Consider the following 26587-nt stretch of genomic DNA (forward strand, 5'->3'; position numbering starts at 1 on the left):
TACAATCACACCACAGGCAAGTAGCTTCTTGCCTCATCAATTCATTGGTCTGTTCCTAATCCTCATTATCAAATAGCTTCAAAACTCTGATTAATTTGATGTTTTTATTGAGCAAATTTATATTGAGACATTTTTTAAAAAGTCACTAGCCCTGAGGCATATCTTCTTCAAGTACCAGTTCCCTGTCAGTGAACAAGTTTCCATTGCTGTGGACCTTTCTTCACACCTTTTCGTAGATTCTGGTGCTGACAATATTATTCATTTTACATTCCTAAAAGCAAAGAGGAATCTATTAGAGTTGGTAGATAACAGGCTAAACTCGCCCTGCCCCTTTCTCCTCAGACCAAACCCTTAATTCAGGATGCAAAAACAATTGCGTAACTTGAAAGGCATGTATCAGATCAGAACAATTTAAAGAAAACTTACCACTACCATTTTTTCATCCACAATTTTTCTTTTGATTGTTGTCTCTTTGCCAAGCCATTTTTGGACATGAATCATTGAGCCATTCTCTAATGTTATGGTGCTCTATAAATGCATAAAGAAATCAGTTAGAAGTAGCAAGTCACTACCTTCTAACCTACGTGAGACCAGATATCTACTTTTTAATTTCAATTCTGAAATTCTTTCCTTAAAATCCTCACTTTGGTTGTTGTGATTTAGTACTATCCAACTAGAAGAAGTCTCAAGAGATTATTCAATTAGTGCTCGTTCTTAGGCAAACAATGCATTAGCTATTTGTGTTTGTTTCTTTCTATGTGCTCTTTCATAGAATGACAAAGAGATAAGAAAAAATGAAGCAAAAACAATTTGAATTTTTTTAACCCTATTGTTAACCATCAAAATAATTAGCAAAAGGATTAACTTTAGAGATGTGAGAATATCAACGGAACAAGCCCAGATGGACTTGGTGATAAATCAAGTTACAGAGTAAACCATGCCTAACCACCTTCTAGCTTTTTCCTGATTGTTGAACACCAGGAAGAATTAGTTCTGACCTTTACTTTCCGGTTGTCTGCTGTGGTTTCGTCAAATTCTTCCCCCAGCTTGAAGGAGATCTTAGTGTTCTGGAAAGAACTTTCCGTTCTTATGGTCATCGTTTTCCCATCAACACTAATAGTTACTGTCGGCTTCACTAACCCTGCCATGCTCCGGGCTGCAAAATTCACTCCTGTAAGACAGAGATAACCTTGGACCTTATGAAGACATTGTTAACAATCACTTTGGAAGTCAATTTTCAAAGAATGCTTACTTTACCTATTTTGAAATTTTGGATAATATACAGTAACTTATTTTATGTTCTGTGTGATATCTGGGTTGAGCTAGATACTCCCAGTCATAAGGTGTATATGTGACATTTTGAAAAGCTAAATTCACTCTCTGAGACTATTACACTTCCTCTACAATGTAAATTTGTGTGGTGCCTTTCAAGAGATCAAATGCTTGCACTTCACCTTGTGGAGTGTTACAACAACCGTGTGGGTGCGGGACGAGTTTGACTTGGAGCCTGGCCCTGTTGTTCTGGTTGGGAATTTCCCATTGTCAAACTTGACTCCTGCAGTTGGTGGGCAGAAGAGCTGACTCCCTCTCTGTCTTGATATCAAGCTCCATTTCACATTTAGATTCAGGAACTGATATGACACATCTCGCTGCAGAGAAGCAGTATTAGACATTTGCATCACAAAGAAGAGTGAGATGGTTAAAACCCAGGTTCTAACTTAGCCACTTGCTAGCTTGGGCATATTATTTACCTCTCCTAACCTTCAGTTTTCTCAATAGTAAAGTGTGGATAACTGTATGCTTAACCTTGCAGGGTTTTTTTGTTTGTTTGTTTGTTTTTTGTTTTGAGACAAAGTCTCACTCTGTTGCCCAGGCTGGAGTGTAGCAGCATGATCTCGGCTCACTGCAACCTCTGCCTCCCAGGTTCAAGCGATTCTCCTGCCTCAGCCCCCCGAGTAGCTGGGATTACAGGCACATGCCACCATGCCCAGCTAATTTTTGTAGTTTTAGTAGAGAGGGGGTTTCATCATGTTGGCCAGGCTGATCTCGAACTCCTGACCTCAGGTGATTCGCCTGCCTTGGCCTCCCAAAGTGCTGGGATTATAGGCATGAACCACTGTACCCGGCCAGCAGATGTTTTAAAAGGTTAAATGAAAGGGCTTAGCGTGGTACTGGCATATAGAAACTGCTCAGCTGTTATTCCTGCTTGTATTATGCCTAAGCCCAGCTCCCAGTCAATGCAAGTGCTATTCTGGCCATAAGGCCCTAGTTTTTTATATACCCCCCCAATTTTAATTCAAAACAAGTGAGTCTATAAAACTATGAAGAGATAGAAAAACTTGTTTCTTATGACCCTCTGAGAAAGTTAATATTGACTACGTCAGAGGAACAATATTACATTTATAAGCACATTGACTTATTATGGGGATAAGGCATTGTTATTTCATTGTCTAGAATAAGTAAACATAATTAATAATTGTAAGCATCCATTGAGCGTTTTAAGTAAGTTAAAAAAAAGTAAAGATAAGAAAGTCCTTGGCTTTGCATACAGTTTACTATTGCAAGGGAAGTTTCTCTTAATTAAATGTGAAAAATATTAAATAATTGCTGTTCTTCTATTAGTAAAGAACAGTTTAGTTATTATACACCCAAGTCATTATAATTAATGTGTAACTATATGACTTGAGTTAGAGATTAAAGGACAGGTAGGGTTTATAATTCTGAGGAATATCAGGGTGACACATTCAATAAGTAAAAATGTTCTGTTTCTTCAGATTTGTAATTCTTCAAAATCATGTTTGTAAAATATCTCTCACATGTATGAGAACCAGCTAGAAATTTTGTTTGTTGATACTGCTGTTTTAAAGCTATAACTTAAAGCAAACCTTGAAACAAATTTAATTGATCGATTTAATTGTAGGTAGTGATTACTATCTATAAATTTGAAACTGGGAAAAATGTTATTAAATGAAATGACCAAGCTAAAATGAAATTCTATCTAGAAGTTAGGATGAAGTATTTTCAAAAAGGATAAATGGGCTTAAATATATGGATTATGATGGGACAGAGGTGTCTGTGGGCCTAGTCTCCCAAAAAGAGACAATTATTACTAGTAATTTAAAAAAGCAAAAGTAGATGCAGAAATTATGTTAGTCTATAGGAATATACCCTAGGATCACATAAGAAAGATAATTGTAGGAAAATTCATGGTAAAGTACAAACCCAACCACATTACAAAATGCTTTGCCAATTTCCAAATTTGTAATGGTATTTCTCACCCAGTTCTTTCATGTAATCTTCAAAGTTTTCACTGGAGACCAGCTTCCAGGTTCCCAAGAAGGGCTCGACCATCATGGAACACTTGCTGAGAAGAGCCACTCGTAATTGAAAACTAAAAAAAGACAGGCATTAAGGTGCTGCCAGTAGCTTAGTTTAAAGAGCATCTTCATCACATGACTCTTCTGAAATGGCCAATGGGCAATAGCAGAAGACTAAAGGTTCTAGGTACCAGCATTTGACTCATTTTATTTACCTCCAAATTAAGAGACAGAAAATTAGCATGTAAAATTAAATTCTGGTCAATGATTTTAGCTTCTAGCAAAAAGATTTACACCCGAGTCACCTGATAAATATTACTTGTGGAACGGTGACAATTTTCAATAGACATCAACTTTTTGAACAATGAATGCTGAGTCAACCCTGAAGGAATATCCTAACAAATTGATAAACACCTGGCTGAGATGTTTTCCCACCTAAGACAAGAAATCCTTTCTTGATCCACCTCAGCTGTTTTTTGTTTGGGTAAGTCACAGTGCTCAAACATCCTCTTCATTAAAATAATATCTTCCCTTCCCTTCCTTACAGGGTTGATGGGTTGATATTAGTTAATGTAATTGAAACACCTACAATTGCTTGGAGGGAAGTGGAGGGTATTATTAACATATTATCATTGTTGTTAATCAAAGGTAATTGAGGACAGGAAAGAAAGGTGACAATTATCATTGAATAATGGTGTGTGATTTAAGCTCTAAAAAGGAGGCAGAGCTAATGCCTAGAAAATTTGTCTTTCAGGCTTACAAAGTAAACTCTACATTAAAAGATATTTTAAATTATAAGAAAAAATTTTGGGAAGTTTCATGTAGAAAAAGATGTTTGGAATTTGCATTCTAAAAGAAAGACAAAGGCAGCAAATTATTTAAATCTCAGTGCAATTACTTCTGAAACCATCTTCTGTAACTCCAATAATGGAAGTGGACTTTGCAGGTACTGAGTTTAGTAAGAAGGATTAGATTCAGTAGCTGTGGATTTACATTACAGTTTTGAACTTCAGTTAAGTTTAGAAGATGTTGGAAAGTTAGTGTCAGGGACCAGAAGAACAATAGTTATATTTTTACCTGCTTTGTATGAACTATTTATTTAGTTCAGAAAATATTTATTCAAACCATGTCTTTGTGAACAAAATAAACAAGAGGTTGATATTTTGGTACTGTAAAGCAATAACTTAAGTGGAATAAAGAATTACTTTTGATGAAAACATATAATGTGATATCTTTATAGATGGAACAATTATTAAATTATCTATAGTGCAAAACGGGTAAGTGAAAATCCTGGAGTTAATTTCAGGAAACTAAGACCCAAGCTCAAAATAAGTGCCTCAGCAGTTGAAAGTGCAGTCAGAGCTGATGTTCAAATATACAGCAAGTTGTTAAACATTTGCTTAACTGGTTCTAGATGTGTATTCACTCTCTGCTTTAAAGATAGCAAGCATACATTGCTATGCCTGTTGGCCAGCTGGGTCGTGTAGAAAAGGTCTCCCATCAGCATAACCTTCCTTGTTGTTTTGATTCTCCTGTCATAGAATGATATTCCCATAGTCCATTTTAGAACTCAGTTGGCCCATGAGACAAAAGCTAACATCAGATTTCTGGTTTCAATTATCCTCAGCAAATTAACACAGGAAGAGAAAACCAAACACCTCATGTTCTCACTTATAAGCAGGAGCTGAACAATGAGAACACATGGACACAAGGAGAACAATACACACTGGAGCCTGTTGGGGCCAGGGCTACAGGGGAAGGGAGAGCATCAGGATAAACAGCAAATGCATGTGGGGCTTAATACCTAGGTGATGGGTTGATAGGTGCAGCGAACCACCATGGCACACATTTACCTATATAACAAACCTGTACATTCTGCACATGCATCCCAGAACTTAAAATAAAATAAAATAAAAATTCTGGCTTCTGTAAAATTCCCCACCCCAGGAGAGAACCAAAGGGAGAGACAGTCTCTCTTTTGCCTCTACACATTTTTCTATCGCACGTGAGATTTACAACTGCTGCATCCATGTGTTACCTCCTCAAAGATGGGGCCAGAACTGAGGATAGCACAGCAGAAACGTGGAAGGAACCGAAGGCCACTTTATTTCAAAAATTCATATTATGTTGGTTAATAAGTTCCATTCTTATAAAGAATTTTGTTTCTGAGCTCTTGTTACTTGCAGAACAAGTCTTCATAATTACTATGCCTTTGTAAATAGCTTCACCAAATGGTGAATTTGGACCTTCACAACAACCAGTTGCATGAATCACATGGAGCTGGCCTCATGACAGCATACACCCATCTTCCCAAACCAACTCAAACATCTCTTTCTCTGAGAGACTGGTTCAGAGCTAGATAGTCCCCATGGTGTGAAGATAGAAATAAATGTTTAACAGAAGTATATTAGACAGCTTATTTCATAGTACGGTAAATTGCTATTTCCCAGCTGTCTCCTGAGCTGTTCTATGAGTGTATCAAAAAAAGAAAATATTTTCCACTCACTTCTGTATCCTTAAGACACTATCTGGCATATCATAAGTGTTCAATAAATGTTTTATAGATGAGTGACCAAAGAAATAAATAGTATTTTTTTAACTGGCAATTCTCATTAGTGTTCTTTATCTCTCTAACAGTGACTGAAGACAGGGTTTTAGTACATTATCCTCTCCTGACCTGGTCCTGTGACAGGTGTTTTATTCTGGTCATTATCAGATGGTGGAGGGATGCTCAGACTCTCTTCATCTTTCTCAGTTACATAGCACAAGTCTCCCTTCTCAACTAAGAAAGTTCTCTGCTATTTCTGTTGCTACCACCGCTAGCCTTTGGCACTTTGGTTTGATCATAAAAGGAAAAGTGAGCACCATTTCCTCAAGTAGAAAAAAAATTAAAATTAGATTGTTTCTAATGTTAATCCTAGTAACGGAACTAGAATACTGTAATTTGTTATAGAATAGTTACATGTCTTGTTTTTATGACACTTTCAAGACTTATTTCTCCAATATGTCATTTTTCTATGATCCTTCAACATCTCATTTTCTATACTGACTTTCTTGTGACATTTTAAGACATCAAGTAGTTTTTAATAATTTTTAATTTTGAGATGCTACGGTTGCCACTGATGATGGATACTGGTAAAGTTAAACATATACTGGAAGCTACACAAGTATTCAGAAATATGTCTGATAATTTATTGCTGCACAGAGAGTACTTTAGCTGGATTTGATAAAGTATCTTAAGATTTTTATTTCCACATGCAGTGACACCTCTAAGTATCACATTCCTTACTGTGTTCATCATTCAATTTCAATTTTTATAGATGCAGTAATATAATAACTTTTCAAAGTGTACATTTAATCTAGGAATCTGAAAAGTAATTCAGTATTTAAAATTTTTCTTTTTAAGATGATATTATATTATCCAATAAGGAAAACAAGTATTTTGAAATTAACTTTGGTTAATAAATAGTCTGAATGTGATATTTACCATTGAAACAGTCCGCCATTTGCTAGTATTTTCTACACTAGAGAAACTGATGTTATAATTTCAAGAGACAATTTGCTTAACATAAATGATATATTTTTAAAAACATCACTTTTTCCAATAAGTTTTTATATATGGGGATTTCAAGAGAATTTTTACATTGTTTTTACTCCTGGATCACTTCACTTATAACAAAAATTTTACTTAAAACAATCATACCAAATTAACTCTGAGCAAATAATTTTTTTAATATGACAACTTCCAGTTTATTTTTACTAGTTACAAAATAAGTCCATTTCTTATCTATTATTTACTGCTTAATAAGTATATATATAAAAATGGCAATTTCTTTCTTTTGTTTTTGGTGAAGGTTATTTATGTGAAGTGCTCACTATTTAAGAACATGTGGAGGCGGCTGACCACCTTGAAAATTCACGTGTAGTAGGACTGTTCTTTTTTATTTTTATTTTTACTTTAAGTTCTGGGATGCATGCGCAGAAAGTGCAGGTTTGTTACATATGTATGCATGTGCCATGGTGGTTTGCTGCACCCATCAACCTGTCATCTAGGTTTTAATCCCTGCATGCATTAGGTATTTGTCCTGATGCTCTCCCTCCCTTTGGCCCCCACCGCCTGATAGGCCCCAGTGTGTGATGTTCCCCTCCCTGTGTCTATGTGTTCTCATTGTTCAACTCTCACTTATGAGTGAGAACATGCAGTGTTTGGTTTTCTGTTCCTGTGTTGGCTGAGAATGATGGCTTCCAGTTTCATCCGTGTCCTTGCAAAGGGCATGAACTCGTTCTTTTTTAAGGCTGCATAGTATTCCATGGTGTATATGTGCCACATTTTCTTTATACAGTCTATCATTGATCGGCATTTGGGTTGGATCCAAGTCTTTGCTAAAAAAGAGCAATTTCTTTCTAAGGAGTTATGCATATCATATTTATTAACATGTAAAGAATTTTTAGGCAAATTCATTTTTTGGCAATTGATACTTTCTCTTGTTTCATGCCACCTCCTTCCCCAGACTTTATTCTATTTTGTTGTTGTTGTTGTTTTTTGGTTACCTTTTAATTTTGAAACAATTACAAAAACACTTCCCGAACAACACAGAAAACTCCGATATATACTGTTTGCTCAGATTCCATAATTGTCAACATTCTGACACTTTTGTCCCCATCTCTCTCTCTCTTTCTCCCTCCCTCTCTCTCTTCATAAGAAGCAAGCTGTTTGTTGCTCAGTCATTGAGAATAAGTTGAGAAATGTTGCCCCACTCCTTTCCAAACAAGGATCTCTCCTAAATTGCCCATCAAAATCAGGAAATCAACACTGATGACAATACTGCTATCTAACGCACAGACCCCACTCAAACTTTACCAATTGTCCTGGCAGTTTTTCCTTTCCTACTGAAAAAAAGGGGGGAAAAACCCAGCCTTTCTGACCCAGAATCCTATCCATGATCATGCGTTGCTTTCAGCCATCATGTCTCTTTTCTCTTTAGTCTCCTTTAATCAGGAACAGATCTTTAGTCGTTCCTCGTCTTTTAGTACTGGAGACACTGGGAAAAAATTCACTGTTCTAAGCAAGAGGCTGGGTCATCTGCTGAAAGCTGACAAGTAATTTTCACATGAAAACTGAGGTCAGTAATGCTTCAGACTTTGAAAGGAGTATTTCTAAATCAGAAATTGTAGCCCTATGATGGCTACAGTGGGAATTAGGGAAGAGGGGATAGCAAGCTCATTACTTAACTTGATCCTGTGTTTCTAAAGAGGAAGTGGCTGGTTTTTTGGATTATTCATATCTGCTTCAAAATATAGATGGACTCTACGACCACACTGTGTTTTGGAGAGATACCCACTTAATCCTGCCTCTCTTCCTTTCAGAGTACAGTGTCCTCTATGTCTCTATGTATGTATTGATAGAAACAATGTCAAAGAGTGGAAAATTATATGAGCTTCACAGAGATACCAGGCAAGATAAATGGGATAAATTGGGAAGCTGTTACTTGAAGATCTTTCTTGGATGTATCTATGGACTTAGTTTTATGGTGAAAATATAGGAACGTGAATTTGACTTATCTATCAAATTTATATTGAACTGGATCTTCTTACTCTATGATTCCACACCAATTGAAAAATAATAATTAGACTCGAAGACTCCATTTTCAAAAATAACTAAATTCACAAATATACCTACATAAACGGACTTTGCAAAGGATTAGCACAGAGGCACCATTAGGGATGAGGAAGGCTCGAGAAGAAGGGAATGGGAAAAAATGAATTCTGCCCAGGAAGAAGCAGAATGTAAAGTACAAAACAAACAGAAACCTCGAGGCAAAAAGAAGATGCAAATTGGTATGATGGAAGCAAGAAATGTGAAGAGAACAGAGACTTGATAAAACTGGAGAGTTAGATAAGGAAAGGCAAGCATAAGACAGTTTCCACATGCCATGCTAACGGGATTGGACCTTTTCTGCCTACAGTGAGAGTCACTAAAAGGTTTTAATCAGTGAGTGTCCCAGTCAGATTTCTGTTATTTAATCATTCATAACATCTACAGGGCTTGGAAAGACCGGAGGTGATAGAGACCTAAAGAGAGAACTCTGAAGTAATTAAAGAAAAAATTACGGTAATATTGGCGGTGGGAAGAAGAAAAGCAAACATAGTAAATAAGTTTGAAGTTAATATAATCAATATTTTAAAAAATAAAATAAATGTTATGGAGTGAGGAAAGAGGATTATTCAAGAATGATTTTCAGATTTTTGAAATGAAAAATAAGATGGAACATTCTGACATTGCTGAGATGTGGAAAAGAGGGTGAGGAGCAAGTTTAAGGGAGAGGGTGGAAGGAAGTGCTCATGATACATTTACATTTGGGTTTAAGGGCCCGGGACATCCACTTGTACATCTTCAACTCTTTTTTTAATTCTCCCTTCTCCTTTGGTTATATTATCACCTTTTTTTGGTGTGAGAGTTATTGTGGTAAAATACACAAAATATGTACTATCTTAACCATTTTAAGCATGCATCTCAGTGGTGTTAAGTACATTCACATTGTTGTGCAACCATCACCACCAACCATCTCCAGAACTCTTTTCATCTCGCAAAACTGAAACTCTATGCCTGTTAAATAGTTAACTTTCTATTCCCCTTTTCCCACAGACCCTGGAAACCATGGTTCTATTAATACTTTCTATCTGTGATTTTGACTACTCTAGGTACCTCATGTAAGCGAAAAAATACAGTATTTGCCCCTTCATCACTGGCTTATTTTACTTACCATCATGTCCTCAAGGTTCATCTGTGTTGTAGCATATGTCAGAATTTCCTTCTTTTTAAAACTGAGTAATAATTCATTGTGTCTATATACTACATTTTGCTTTCTATACATCTGTCCATGGATGCTTGAGTTGCTTCCATGTTTTAACTATTGCAAATAACCTGCTGTAAACACGGGTGTACAAATATCTCTTTAAGACCCTGCTTTCAGTTTTGGGGGTATACATGCAGACGTAGAATTGCTGGATCACACGGTAATTCTATTTTTCAATTTTTGAGGAACTGCCATACTGTGTTTTACAGTGGCTGTACCATTTTACATTTCTACCAACAGCATACAAGGGTTCCAATTTCTCTCCATTGTTGCTAACCCTTGTTATTTTCCAATTTTTAGTAATGGTAGTTATTCTGACAGGTGTGAGAAGGTTTGATTTGCATTTCCCTAATAATTAGTGATTCTGAGTGGAAAAAACACAAACTATTTTTCCTCTGCTCTTATACTACAACAATCAACATTGAAAACTTCTGTGACCAAATATGTAGGGATTTCTCCCTACCAATAAGCTAGTAATAGGTTCTACAGCAGACACCAGCTGAGTGTCCTCTAATTCAATTCAATTCTGACACAATCTCCCTGGAGGTAAGATCAATCCCACAAGACTGCCCCCAACTTCAGACACCAGTAGCAAGTCCAGGCCGCTGGAACTTCTGACCAATGAGCTTCAAGTTGGGGTTTCCATGACCGCCTCCTGGGGTTTGATTAATTTACCAGAGCAGCTCACAGAATTCAAGGAAACACTATGTTTACTGGTTTATTATAAAGGATATTACAAAGGATACAGATGAAGAGATGCATAGGGTGAGGTATGGGGTCAGGAGCATGAAGCCTCCCCAGCTACTCTACCCTCCAGAAACCTCCTGTGTTCAGCTACTGGAAGCCCTCTGTAACCCATCTCTTCAGACTTTATGGAGATGTCATTGGGTAGTCATGATTGAAACATAGACAACAATGTAGAAATGTAATTGGACCAAAAAAGTATGATTATAATACAAAAGACTGAGTGAGGAAACCCAGTAAGGCCTACCTGTTTAGTTCTTCTTGGTTTCCCTGTGCAGATTTCCTTCCTCCAGGGTGTGGAGCAGGACCCCTTTCTCGTAGTGTCTCTGCCTGGCCTTACTATCAGGATAACATTGGCCTAGTAGAATGAATTAAAAAGGGTTTCCTTCTCTCCAACATTTTGGAAAAATATGAGAAGGATTGGTGTAGCTCTTTAAATGTGTGGTAAAATTCACCTGTGAAGCCAAGCGGTCCAGAGATTATCTTTGTTGTGAGATCTTTTATTATGATGACCTACAATCAGACAAGGTAAGTCAGAGCATTTTTTCATGGCCAGCTCCAACACAGAGTGGTAGGGTAAGAGGAGAGTATATTTTTAGCTTTTATGACCTGCCTTGGGGAGAAAAAAATGTTCCTGGACCAAACTGAAGGTTGAGCTGCCGTTTCTTACGGCCCAATAACAAGATGCAGAAGTGGGGAGGAAGAAAGTTTTTATTTCTGTAACTGGTTACAGGGAGAAGGCCTGGAAATTATCACCAGACCAACTCCAAATTACAAAGCTTTCCAGAGCTTCTATGCCTTCTGAGCTATATGTCTATGTGTAAATGTGCATTCATCTAAAGACATAAGTGATCAACTTCTTTTAATCTGTATCTAAGGTCTGAGTCCTGAAGACCTTCTTCTGGAGCTTCAGTAAGTTTACTTAATCTAAATGGGTCTAGGTGCTGGGGTGATTACCTTTATCTTGTCTCCTGCTAAATCATAAAGGTTTGGGGAGTTCCTTTAGACACCAATAAACTTGTTTGTGGAGGCCTGGGGAGTTTCTTCAGACCCCCATTGAAACTTACTAAATCCTGAAAGAGTCCTATTAATAATTCCTTCGTTATCTTGTCATGCTTCAAGGCGCAGGAAAAGACTAGGCAAAACTTCTTGGTGGGCTCGTTGTTGCACTCCAGCCTTTGTATAAGGGCACTGGCTTAGTCATCTTTTAATGTTTAACCTTGTTACTCAGTCAGTGCTGGGACAGTTGTAATGGAGGCCCCCATTAGTGAGACCTAGCCTGTCACAAAAGAAGCAGATGAAAGGCGGGCAGGAGAAGGTCAGAGGGAGAGACAGAGATTCTGTTTTCTGAGGCCAGTATTATAACAAAAGGCTGTCCTTCACATTTATTGCTCTGACACTTTTCTGAAGCTGCTTCGGGGATCAAAGACAGAAGGCTGAATACTTAGCTACTTATGAAATAACAAGGCTATGGGAGTCCTGAGCCAAGAACCATGGATAAAAATAAATTTTTATATATACATATATCATTTTATTCATATAGTCACAGGGATGTTGAGCATCTTTTCATATGCTTATTGGACATTTATATATCTTCTTCTTCTTCTTCTTCTTTTTTTTTTTGAGACAGAATCTCTCTCTGTCACTCAGGCTGGAGTACAGTGGCATGACCTCAGCTCACTGCAACCTCAGCCTCCCAGGCTCAAATGATTCTCATGCCTCAGCCTCCTGAGCAGCTGGAACCACAGGCATGCACCACTATGCCCAGCTAATTTTTTTGTATTTTTTGTAGAGATGGGGTTTCACTATGTTGGCCAGGCTGGTCTCAAACTCATTACCTCAAAGGATCTGCCCTCTTCAGCCTCCCAAAGTGCTGGGATTATAGGTGTGAGCCACCACACCCTACCTTATATATCTTCGTTGGAGAAATGTCTATTCAAGTTCTTGGCCCATTTTGTAAATCAGATTGTTTGTTTCTTCTTGTTGAGTTTTACAGGTTCTCTAGATGTTCTTTTTTTTTTTTCCTTAGTGATGAGATCTCACTCTGTCGCCCAGACTGGAATGCAGTGGTGGAATTATAGCTCACTGCCCCCTCTAAGTGAGTAACTGGGATTATAGGCATGAGCCAGTGTGCCTCGCTATTCTGGGTATTAATCCCTTCTCAGAGATATGATTCACAAATATTTTCTCTAGGTCTACAGATGGGTTACCTTTCCACACTGTTGATAGTGTCTTTTGATGTACAAAATGTTTAACTTTCATAAAGTACAGCTTGACTATTTTTTCTTTTGTTGCCTGTCCCTTTTGTGTCATATTCAGGAAATCACTGCCAAATCCAATGGCATGAATATTTTGCTCTATGTTTTCTTCTTTACTATGGTCTAAATGCTTGTGTGCCCCCAAAATTCGTATGTTGAAATCTTAACCTCCAAGGTGATGGTATTAGGAGGAAAAGCCTTTTGGAGTTGATTATATCACGAGAGTGAAACCCTCTTGATTGAGATTCAAGCCCTTATAAAGGAAACCCCAGAGAAGTAGCTTATCGCTTCCACCATGTGAGGACACAATGAGAAGGCAGTAAGTGGACCCTTCCCAGACACTGAATAACACTTTAATCTTAGACTTCCCAGCTTCAAGAACTGTGGTAAAAAAATTTCTATTATGTGTAGCTACCCAGTTTGTGTTGATTTATTATAGCCTAAATGGACCAAGATAGTCTTTGTGTCTACCTTTCTGCCAAGACCACACTGTTTTGATTATTAAAGCTTTGAAATAAGTTTTGACAGCAGGGAGTTTGATACCTCCAAACACGTTCTTTTTCAAGATCATTTTGGCCATTTGGGGTCCTTTGAAATTTTATGAAGTTTAGTATAGATTTTTCTATTTCTGTGAAAAATGTCATTGAAATTTTGAAAAGGATTACATTAAATCTGTAGATTGCTTTGGGTAGTATTAACATCTTACCAGTATTGAGTCTTCCAATTCATAATCATGGGATGTCTTTCCATTTATTTATGTCTTAATTTATTTCAGCAAAATTTTGCAGTTTTCATTGTACAAGTTTTTCATCACATTGAATAATTCCCAAATATTTTATTATTTTTGATGATATTGTAAATGAAATTCTTTTCATAATTTCCTTTATGTTGCTTGTTGTTAGTGTATAGGATTATAACTGATTTTTATGTTAATTTTATAACTGAAACTTTGCTATTCTTTCTAATAGTATTTTGTGTGGAATCTTTAGGGTTTTTACACATAAAATCAGATCATATGCAGAGACAATTTTACTTCTTTCTTTCCAGCTTGGATCACCTATATTTATTTTTCTTGACTAATTGCTCTAACTAAGACTTCCAGTACTATGCTGAACAGAAGTGGTGAAAGCTGGCAGGCTTGCCTTGATCCTGATCTGAAAGAAAAAGCCTTCAGGTATTTCACCATTATGTATGATGTTTGCTATGGGCTTGTCATAATTGGCCTTTATTATGTTGAAGTAGTTTCCTTTCATTCTTAGTTTTTTGAGAATTTTTTTTTTAATCATGAAAGGGTGTTGAATTTTGTGAAATGCTTTTTCTGCATCAATTGAAATGACTGTGTTTTTTGGTCCTTCACTGTATTAATAGAATGTATTATGTCAATCAATTGTTATATTTTGAGCCATCCTTGAATTCCAGGAATAAATCCTGCTTAGTTGTGTTGCTGGTACTTTCTTGAAGATTTTGCATCAATGTTCCTAAGGGATATTACTCTGTAGTTTTATTTTCTTGTAGTGTCTCCATCTGGATTTGGTATCAGGATAATGCTGGTTTCATATAATGAGTTAGAAAGTGTCTCCTTCTCTTCAATAGTTTGAAAAACCTTTGAGAAGAATTGATGTTAGTTATTCTTTAAATAGTTGGCAGAATTCACCTGTGAAGCCAGGAGGTCGAGGGATTTTCTTTATTGAAAGATTTTTTTTATTTAATTTCCTTGCTAGCTATGGGTCTGTTCAGATTTTTAAATTTATTTCTTTATAATTTAATCTTGATAAGTTTTGTGTTTCTCAAAATCTGTCCATTTCATAAGGTTATTTCATTTGTGTGCAATTTTTCAGAGTTCTCTCTTCTAATTATTTTTATTTCTGTAGAATTGGTAGTAATATGCTAACTTCCATTTCTGATTTTAATAATTTGAGTTTTCCCTCTTTTTTATTCTTAGTCCATTTATCTAAAAATCTGCCTTTTTTTTTTTTTTTTTTTTTTGAGATGGAGTCTCACTGTCACACAGCCTGGAGTGCAATGGTGTAATCTTGGGTCACTGCAACCTCAGCCTCCCAGGTTCAAGCGATTGTCCAGCCTTAGCCTCCTGAGTAGCTGGGACTACAGGTGTGTGCCTCCACACACATAGTAAAGATGGCATTTCACCATGTTGGCCAGGCTGGTCTTGAACTCCTGACCTCAAGTGATCTGCCCACCTTGGCCTCCCAAAGTGCTGAGATTACATGTGTGAGCCACTGCACCTGGCTCTGTCAATTTTTTTTTAAATCTTTTCAAAGAACTAACTTGGTTTCATTGATTTTTTCCTACTGTTTTCTATATCTCTATTTTGTATATCTCTGCTCCAATTTTTATTATTTTCTGACTTCTGCTAGCTTTGAGTTTATTTTGTTCTTTCTCAGTTCATTAAGTTGTAAAGTTACATTTTTTATTTGAGATCTTTCTTGTTTGCTAATTTAAGTATTTATAACTCTACATTTCCTCCAGAGCACTACTTTCACTGTACCCCATAAGTTTTGGTATGTTGTGTTTTCATTTTTATTCAATTCTAAGTCTTTTCACACTTCCCTTTTGATTAATTCTTTGATTCACATATTAAAAGTGTGTTGCACATAGACACATATAGGGGAACAATGCACACTGGGGCCTTTCAGAGGGTGGAGGGTGAGAGAAGAAAGAAGATCAGGAAAAATAACTCATGAGTACTAGGCGTAATATCTAGCTAATGAAATAATCTGTTCAACAAACCCCAATAACACAAGTTTACTGATGTAACAAACTTGAACTTGTACCCTTGATCTTAAAAGTTTTTTTTAAGAGTATTGCTTAATTTGCACAATTTTGTGAATTTTTTAGTTTTACTTGTTATTGACTTCATGAAGATACTGTGCATATTATCTAACCTGTAACATCTATTGAGACTTAGTTTGTGGCCTAACATATGGTCTATCTTGGAAAACTTTCCATTTGCAGTTAAGAAGAATGTGTATGCTGCTGTTATTTGGTGGAGTGTTCTATATATGTCTGTTGTATCTAGTTGGTTTACTGTGTTGTTTAAATCCTCTATTTATTTACTTGTCTTCTGTCTGGTTGTTGTATCCATGGGGGTTGGAGGAAGAGGGTATTACTGAAATCTCCAACTATTACTGTAGAAATGTTTGTTTTTCTATTTGGTTTTTATTGTCATTAGGTGAGCAAATATTTGTAATTGTTATACCTTCTAGATGTACTGAAACTTTCCTTGATATATATAGCCCTTCTTTGTCTCTTGTGTGTAATTTTTTTTTATTTGAAGTCTATTTCTTCTGATATTAGTATACCAATCCCTGTTCTCTTTTGGTTACCATTTGCATGAAATTTATTTTTTCATTCTTTTATTATCAATCTATTTTTGTCTTTGGGTCTAAAATAAGTCTCTTGTAGACAGTGTAGAGTTGGATCATTTTTTAAAACTTTATTCTGACAATCTCTACCTTTTGATTGGAGAGTTTAATCCATTCACTTACTTCTGTCATTTGCTGTTTGTTTACTATATGCATTGTAACTTTTTGCATTTCGTCTTCTGCATTACTGTCTTATTTTGTGTTTACTTGGTTGTTTAATATGAACACTTTAATTTGCTTCTTACTCCTTTTTGTCTATATTCTATAGCTATATTTTTCTGGTTACCATGGGGATTATATTTAACACCCTAAAGTTATAACACTCTAATTTGAATTTATACCAATTTAACTTCAGTAACATATAAACATTCTGCTTATTTACAATTCTCTCCTATCTGGTTCAATGATTCATGTCACAAAATTACAGTTTCATACATTGTGTGTCCAAAGACAAAAACCATAATGTTAAAAATGTATCAGTTTCTTTATGTAAAAAGCAAAATATAGAGTCACAAACCAAAGCTAAAATAATGTTAGTTCTTAGACTAAAAATCTAAATATTTTCAGTTTTAGACTAAAAATGTATAGTCTTTTAAATAATGTAGAAAATACAAAATGGAGCTACAACGTATTGTTACTACAATACTAGATTTTAGAATTGCTCACATATTTACCTTTATCAAGATCTTTATTTCTTCATATGGCTTTAAGTTACTATGGAGTGTTCTTTCATTTCAACCTGCAGGACTTCCTTTCGCATTTGTAGGGCATCTTGTAGGGTAGGTCTAAGAGTAACAAACTCTTTCAGCTTTTTTTTTCTGGGAAAGTCTTAATTGTACCTTCACTTTGAAAGATGGTTTTGCCTAATACAGGATTCTTGGTTGACAGGTTTCTTTTATTTTAGCATTTTGAATATATTATCAGCCTAATGCCTTCTGACATCCAAAGTTTCCAATAAAAAAATCTGCTGATAATCTTATTAAGAATTCCTTGAATATGATGAGTTGCTTCTCTCTTGCTGCTTTCAAGATTCTCTCATCTTTGGCTTTTTAAGTTTGATTAGAATGTATCTCAATATGGGTCTCTTTGAGTTCATTCTATTTGAAATTTGTTGAGCTTCTTTGATGTTTATAGTCATGCCTTTCACCAAATTTGGGAAGTTTTTGGCCATTATTTCTTATTCTCTCTGCCTCTTTCTCTCTCTTCTCCTTCTGAGACTCTCTCAATGCATATGTTGGTCTGCTTGATGGTGTCCCACATGTTCCTTAGGCTCTGTTCATTTTTCTTGATTTTTTAAAAATATTCCTCAAACTCAGTAATTTTCATTGCCCTGTCTTCAATGGCACTGATTCTTTTTGCTGTCTGCTCAAATACATCTTTGAATCCTGCTAGTGGATTTTTTAATTTCCATTGTTGTACTTTTCAGCTCTAGATTTTCCATTAGTTTCCTTTTTGGTTTTCTGTTTATTTACTGATATTTTCTTTTGTCTATTCCTCATTTTCTTGACTTTCTCTACATCATCCTTTAATTCTTTGAGCACATTTAAGGAAGTAATTTAAAAGTCTTTGTCTAATAGGTTACCATCCGGTCTTTCTCAAGAAGAGTTTTTGTTGGTATATTAATTTAGTTTTTGAATGGGCCATACTTTCCCATTACTTTATATGTCTTGTGATTTTTTTTTTTTAATTTATTTATTATTATCATACTTTAAGTTGTAGGGTACATGTGCATAACGTGCAGGTTTGTTACATATGTATACTTGTGCCATGTTGGTCTGCTGCACCCATCAACTCGTCATTTACATCAGGTATAACTCCCAATGCAATCCTTCCCCCCTCCCCCCTCCCCATGATAGGCCCCGGTGTGTGATGTTCCCCTTCCTGAGTCCAAGTGATCTCATTGTTCAGTTCCCACCTATGAGTGAGAACATGCGGTGTTTGGTTTTCTGTTCTTGTGATAGTTTGCTAAGAATGATGGATTCCAGCTGCATCCATGTCCCTACAAAGGACACAAACTCATCCTTTTTTATGGCTGCATAGTATTCCATGGTGTATATATGCCACATTTTCTTAATCCAATCTGTCACTGATGGACATTTGGGTTGATTCCAAGTCTTTGCTATTGTGAATAGTGCTGCAATAAACATACGTGTGCATGTGTCTTTATAGCAGCATAATTTATAATCCTTTGGGTATATCCCCAGTAATGGGATGGCTGGGTCATATGGTACATCTAGTTCTAGATCCTTGAGGAATCGCCATACTGTTTTCCATAATGGTTGAACTAGTTTACAATCCCACCAACAGTGTAAAAGTGTTCCTATTTCTCCACATCCTCTCCAGCACCTGTTGTTTCCTGACTTTTGAATGATCGCCATTCTAACTGGTGTGAGATGGTATCTCATTGTGGTTTTGATTTGCATTTCTCTGATGGCCAGTGATGATGAGCATTTTTTCATGTGTCTGTTGGCTGTATGAATGTCTTCTTTTGAGAAATGTCTGTTCATATCCTTTGCCCACTTTTTGATGGGGTTGTTTGTTGTCTTGTGATTTTTTTTTTGTTGAAAACTGAATATCTGAATCTAATATTGTGATAACTCTGGTAATCAGATTCTTCCCCACCTGAGGAACTGCTGTTTTTGTTTTGTTTAATTTTTTATTGTTGTAGGCTATCTATCTTCAGAGTTAGCCTAAGGAATAAACTTAAGGTCTTCTCAGGTTCTTTCTGAGCCTGTGACTTCCTTATGTATGCATACTGACTTTTTAATTTTCGTCATATATGTGGTTGCTTGAATGTCCTAGTCTTTAATGTCTGGAGCTTAAAAGGAGAAAAGAAAAACATACATGATGTGGGATGTAGGGAAGGAGCTGACTTTTTAAATACACCGAAAGCTACTTCAGCCCAAGAAGAAATGACTTACAACAATAAGGGGTGTTGTGTGTGTGTGTGTGTGTGTGTGCGTGTGTGTGTGCAACAATAGCTGCTGGCCAATGTGTCTGCACTTCTGTGATGTGAAGCAGCAATCATTAATCAAAACACAGATCCATAACACTCGGAAAACTTGGTTCTTACTTCCCATCCTAGTTCCTGCAAGACGACTGCAAGCTGCTCCAGGGACATGTGCACAGCTGCCTCCTATGAGGGTTGTGGGTGGGTATGAGTATCTGCAACTGGGTTAAGAGCTGAAATTGACCAAAATTAACTGCAACTTATCATCCAAGACTTCCCCTGAATATTGCAAGGATTCAATAGATTTCAGAGTTTCAAAATAGATGCATTAGATAGATTCTGCCTGTGCATTTTTTGTCTAGGTAGGAAGACATATTCCTGCTCATCTTACTCTGCCATCTTCCAGAATCCTCTTCAGATTCACTTTATCACATTTTCTGACTGAAGTTACCACTTGGACACTTACGGCTTCCAGGTCTATATTCAAGACAGGATAGCTCTCTTGAATTTCAGATTCTTATATCTATTTCTTACTTGGTTTTATGATGTTAAGCTCTGTGCCTCAATTTCTTTTTCTGTAAACAGAAATCCAAATCCTTCCATCAGATTATTTTGATGACAAATGATTTAAAGCTTGCAAAGTGCCTGGCGCCATCATTAGTGCTTAATAAATATTTGTTTACCAAGAATTGTCCTAACATAGGCTTATACATCTTCTCTATTTAGGTTTCCTCAAACCCAAAGTGAGAGTCTAACTCTATGTTCTTATAGAAAAATAAATGCTTATAGTCAGGGAACTAGTCCACCTCTTCTGGCCTCTCCATATCGTGGTGTTATGTATAGGATAAGTATGCAGAAAATGAAAACCTTTGGACTTATTTTTAAAGAGAGAATCACAAACAGAATTATATTAACAGCAACATATACTTCGGCAGATTTTGTCTTACTATAAAATGTAAGCATGTGATTTGTAAATTTCAGCCTATGTACAGGAAATCTCAATAATCTGGAAAGGTGTTTCGTAACTTCTACAAGAGGTGGGAAAAACATACAGATGACACATACACAGACATGCACATTCACACACACAGTACCTTGGAAAACTCATTATCACTTTTGTGTATTTTATGAGCTGAAATCCCTTGGATATTTTATTTGAATCAAAAATTTTACTGGTGAGAAAAATAAAAGTTTGGAAACCATGGCAATAAAATTTGAATCTACTCACGTACAAGACTATTGTCACTTTTCTGAAATGAATATGATGGAATTATTTGCACTGAATTCTGGAGAGATATTCAAAATATTTTGAGAGAGAGAGAGAAAGACAGATCACATACACATAACTTTCATTATAGTATATTGTTATAACTGTTCTGTTTTATTAGTTATGGTGCCTAATTTAAAAATTAAACTTTATTGTACGTATATATGTATAGAAAAAAACATAGTATATATAGGATTTTGGTACTATCTGTGGTTTCAGTCACCCACTGGGGGTCTTGGAATGTAACCCTGTGGATAAGGGGGAACTACTGTATATACTCCTCTCTTGCAATGCACTAAGACAGAGCAGGTATAAAACGTGAGCACTTGGGCCAGCTGGCTGTGGACAATTTCACTACATGTAAAACTACCGTAGGTTTCTGAGATACACCTACTTAACTATAGCTATGATAAAGAAGGATTTAATATTTAGTAATGGTACATACTTGTTATCTCCTACCTAGGGAAATTCAAAGATATCCCTCTTTACCTTGAATTATTATGAAAGATTTTATTATTTATATCAGAACAAAACAATAATGCAAATTTCCCATTTCCTTCACTCAATTATGACTAAGAATATATCATAAGCACAATGAATACATCATTATATCACCTTCTAAATCTAAAAAAAGTTTATTTAACTAGCATAACCATATTGAATAAAATCAGCTTGGGAGCAAATTAGTTGCTTGCTAAATCATGGAAAACAACAACATCTTTTTGAACAATATATCCAACAGAATGTTGTAGAGTTCAATGCAAACTTCAGTCCAGGTCAACGCCTCTTGGCTTATGCTCTCTCATAAACTCTGGTGGAAGTGACGCCTTTCATGATGCATTCCTAGACACAGAAAACAATTCTTGGTCAATCACCAGGACTAAACTATGGATTTATTTATTGAATCTCTCAATGTTGGGAATAAAACAATATTCATTCAAAAGATATTCATTTCTGGACTCCTATGTATGTACCCATATGTTGTAATAAGATAGGGAGTTACAAAGACCAGGAAAATACAAGTTTTCCCCTCCAGGTGCCTTAAAATCTGTATGGTGAGTGAGAAACATAAGCAGAGATAGATAATATAGTGTGGTGGGGGCATCACTGGAGACAGCCTTAGGATGCCTGGAAGCAGGCAGAGAATGCTTCCTAGAAGACAGCATGCCCTTGTTGAGCTCAAAAGCATGAAGGGCAAATGACAGAGTGGAAGCATAATTCCAATACAATCATCTTTCTGTTTTAGATAATCAAAAGGAAAATCTGTTTCCTTAAGTGGAATAGTGGTCATGAGATGACCCAGCAGTAAGATCCAGATTTAAGTAGCCAGAAGATACTCACGATCACCAGTTTGTCATCCTCTCGTTTTCTCTTTATGGTGGTTGATTTTCCATCCCATTTCTGCACATGTACCAGGACACCCCCATCTAAGGTTATGGTGCTCTGTAGGCATAAGAAAATGTGATTACAATTTGCATATGGAGGCAGAAAATAAAATTTAAAATACGGTGTCTTTGTTCAAAGGAATATTTTGAGATAATTAGTAATTCTAAATGACAAGAATATATTGCAACAACAAAAAAAAATGAGTCTCAAAACCAACAACGTAACCACTTATAGATACGTTATGCCCAGAGTGTTATACAAATTACATAATTGGAAAAATACTGTGAAGGAATATAAAAAAGAAATTTACATTGAGATGATAGTAGTATGGGTGGTTTCTCTATTTCTTTCTTCCATTTTTCTAAACATTCTCTTACATTATTGTAATATTTTAATTTACTTGAAATACTCTATGTATATTGTATGACTCAAATAAATTATGTTAATCATTTTTTGTTAATATGGAGACAGGCCAGGTGTGGTGGCTCACAACTGTAATTCCAGCACTTAGGGAGGCCAAGGCAGGAGGATTGCTTGAGGCCAGGAGTTTGAGACCAGCCTGGGCAACATAGTAAAATTCTGTCTCTACAAAAAAATTAAAAAATTAGCTGGGTGTGATGGCACACAGCTGTGTTACCAGCTACTCTGGAGGCTGAAGAGGGAGAAACACCTGAGCCCAGGAATTCAAGGCTATAGTGAGATATGATTGAGCCATGTCACTGCAGCCTGGTTGACAGAGTGAGACCCTGTCTCTAAAAATAATAATAATTTTTTAACATGAGGGCAACTTAAGAAAATGGGGAAAAATTCACCAACTCTATATGTAAGGAAACACTGTTTAGATGTAGGAGTTCAGGGATCTTTGGCTTATGATAGAATGGTTTTCCTCCTTTTATCATAAAATGATTTCTAATAAGCAGTGGTGATTTAGAAACCGGGCATGTACTCTGTGCCAGTTCCTTATTTCTCACCTTGACTTTCCTGTCATCTGCGGTGACTTCGTCAAATTCCTGACCCAGTTTGAAGGAAATTTCAGTATTTTTAAAGGTACTTTCGGATTTAATGGTGATCACATCCCCATTCACACTGATGATCATGTTAGGTTTGGCCATGCCTGCCACTTTCCTGGTGGCAAAGCCCACTCCTACAGTTAGGAAGAGAAAAGATGTCAGGTTGACATTTTCTGTCACGTACTTAGCCAAGCCAGACAAAGTGTGTCTGCCCACAGGTACATGTGTAAGAGGAAAAAGACACAGTGAGTTTCTTAAAGGCCTAATTTAAACAGCGCCTGCAGATAAAATCAGGTTAATACTTAAACACACACACACACAAATACACACACACACACACACAAACACAACCTCTGAGAAACAATAGGTGTAGGCCTATTCTTTAAATTTCCCTTTCTCTGGTCTGGATACACCTTCTCAGGAGACCCATTGTTTATTTTCAACAAAAATCTTTGGGAAGATATATATTTAAAATGTTAGCCACTATTGTTTTTCTCTCTTAATAAAATAGTTGACCATTCCATCTTAGATACTCAATATTACATTTAAGAAGGCACAAAGACAGAATTTTCAACAGAATTTTGGGGGTTAATGTAGAGTTATTTAGTTAAATGTTTGTCAGTCTTGAGTGTACAAAAGTCACATTTCATAGCATTTGTTGCCAAGTCTACTTTTCTGTGCTTCTTTCTCAAATTACTCCACCATGAGATGAAGATTTTGATGAATTTATACAAAAGGCAAAATGTTTCCTACATTTATAACATTTTAGAATGGTGATATCATTCCTAATAATTTATAGGGGATATTTAAAAAGGGACTAGTCATCAAATTGTGAAAACTTTAACATTTAAGAAATCAATGTTTCTTAGTTTAGAATAGGTTAGAAGCCAATACTTAGATTTCCAATCACCTAAGTTGTGAACTTTTCTTTCTTAAAAAGGAGAATATATTGTCTTGTGCAAGGTATGGAATGAATAATTTACAGCCAAACATAGCAGTAACTTGCTGTCACTGTGTATGTCATGCAGAATTTATTAGTCATAGATGTGTTGAATTTTTTAAACATGTGCATGTAAATCTAAACTCTTTCTTTGACTAAAGGCAACCAAAGGTTAGAAATTGGGAAGAACTGGGAGAGACACATGGTGTAAAATAAGCAATTCTGAGGCTCTGATTTCACTGTCTGTCTGAAAAATGGCCACAGGTGTGTCTTCAAGTCCTGGCTCTGTTACAAAATACAACATTAAATGTATGGAGTGAGTCCGCTTCGTGAATGGAGGCAAAACTGAGTGTGATTCTAGAATGGCTGACCTTGGGAAAAACCATAGTCTCCATTTGCTTGATTTTGCTTTTATGTGACTGATGAAAACAATACCTGTTCACTCATCCTCAATTTCATGCAGAAGGTGTTTTATTGACTTTAATTATCATCAGTCCTTTATAATTTAAAAACGCAGTGTTATTAGAAAATATAAATATTAAAAGTATAAAATTTTTCTAAAAATCAATAGTTAAATGACCCCAAATCCTGGCATTTCTGTATCAGTGCATATTAATTAGTTTATTGAATCACTCTAGTTTATCCTAGAAAGTCTCTCTCATGCTAAAGTCACCAATTTTCCTATCATCTAAAAACAAGAAACATAGTTACAGACAAGCAAAAAAGTATATACTGTATAATTTACAGGAGGGTTAAGTGTTTTGAGATTTAATAATTACGTTCTAAACCCTAAGATTGCATAAAATTCCTCCCCAGTTTGCTAACCCCAGTTCTGACTTTCATGGACTGTCATGCATGGGGTTGAGGGAGAAAGGCTTTCAAAGTAGAAGCTGCCTGAGAGAGACGTTGTCTCTTCTACTTTACCTCCATTGTTATCTGAGAGACGTTCATCCAATGACATGCTGACAATGTTAATAGCATCTAAAAAATTAAAAACCTCTACTATCAAAGAAGAGGTATGTTATGTACGTAACGTTCTCCTTTTAAATTGGTTGATAATTCTATGGCATCTTATGTCATTTCTAGTCAAAGGAAGTATTTGAGTCGTTTAAGAAACATATTTCTGAAGTTAAAATTTTTGTCTATCATAAAACAACCACATATTTTAATAGATTAACATTGAGACAAGAAAATAATTGGCTAACATACAGTTATTGAAAAAGAACATTGCATTAAGGGAACTAGAGTGCTTTCAGTTTCAAATGAAAATTATTGCATACTAACTTTTTTCCAAGTTATTGCTTATTTTATATGCAAAAGGGGATGAAAGAGAAATAGGCAAAGAGCTAAGTAAACCAAGGATACCCAAGTTTTGCAAATCTTATCATTTTTAAAGGCCATAAACATTCAATTTAGACACTTTTTAATATTGGTACACCTTCAGGAAGCATTAGTTGTAGCTTTGGTTCAGAATTTCTCTATAAACAAATGATTATCACTTGCTATGTGTGCAGCCTTTCTATAGAAAGCAGCATTTTCATTTCTGGCCAGGGCTTCCAGACATTGCTATAAACACAGCTATAAACTCTTGTTCCCAAAAGAAAATATTATAAATCCAGTCATTCCACAATGCATTTCCTTACCTACTTCTTTCATATAATCATCAAAGTTTTCACTGGAGACAAGTTTCCAGGTACCTACAAAAGCATCACACATTTTGTAAGTTCTAGGATTATTCTTCAAGGTGAGAAGGAAGCTGCAGTTTTCAAGAGAGTGCTGTGACCCTCTGGAGTCCAGATAACTTCCTTTTAAAGGTGCTCAGAACATGTGATCTTAGGAATGACCAATTGGGAATGATAGCCAATCATTTCCTTCATTACCGGCCTGTGCATTTTTTTCTCTGAGTCATGTTTTTAATAGACATTTCTCAACTTTGGTTCTCCCTGGCAAATAGTCACTGGACTTAGAGTACAAATTATTTTTAAACCACTAACAGGATATTTTAAACATTCCTGTTTTGACAGCTTAATGCTCAGTGCATTGAATTTCCCCCTATTATTCCTATACATATTTATCCCAGTGTAGAGAGGGGAAATTATTTTGAGATAAACTTTGACCTTATTTTGGGGGAGGGTATTTAAATTGTAGTTATGTGGTTCTTTTGAATTGAGGAATTGCCATACATATTTTCTATTATTCCTATACATATTTGTCCCAGTGTTAGAAAGGGGAAATTATTTTGAGATAAACTTTGACCTTATTTTGGGGGAGAAGGTATTTAAATTGCAGTTATGTGGTTCTTTTGAATTGCGGAACATAAGAACTGCCTCGGAGATTCTTACATAATTGCAAAGGCTCTTTGGGGCAGTACTGTCTCAGGAATTACCTGGCAATGAAAACAAAATAAGTAATGGGATTTAAAAGTACTCCAGATTTCTGAATTCAAATGCTTTATATGAATAAAAAAGTACTTTT

At 35.9% G+C, this 26587-nt stretch overlaps 2 protein-coding genes across 2 annotated transcripts; both read right to left on the reverse strand.

The window, feature by feature from the left end:
* Positions 1-220: 220 nt before the first annotated feature.
* On the reverse strand, positions 221-3351 carry FABP9 (fatty acid binding protein 9). The gene is made up of 4 exons (XM_025394903.1): positions 3279-3351; positions 999-1171; positions 427-528; positions 221-271 (listed from the first exon to the last, which is right to left on the reverse strand). The coding sequence occupies exons 1-4, from the start codon at positions 3349-3351 to the stop codon at positions 221-223; spliced, it is 399 nt and encodes a 132-aa protein (XP_025250688.1).
* Positions 3352-21392: 18041 nt separating this feature from the next.
* FABP4 (fatty acid binding protein 4) lies at positions 21393-25916 on the reverse strand. The gene is made up of 4 exons (XM_025394902.1): positions 25756-25916; positions 23134-23306; positions 22118-22219; positions 21393-21619 (listed from the first exon to the last, which is right to left on the reverse strand). Exons 1-4 carry the CDS (start codon positions 25826-25828, stop codon positions 21569-21571), a joined length of 399 nt encoding a protein of 132 aa, XP_025250687.1. The 5' UTR covers positions 25829-25916; the 3' UTR covers positions 21393-21568.
* Between the last annotated feature and the right edge of the window lie 671 nt (positions 25917-26587).

This window comes from Theropithecus gelada, chromosome 8, assembly GCF_003255815.1.
Source record: "Theropithecus gelada isolate Dixy chromosome 8, Tgel_1.0, whole genome shotgun sequence".
NCBI lineage: Eukaryota > Metazoa > Chordata > Mammalia > Primates > Cercopithecidae > Theropithecus > Theropithecus gelada.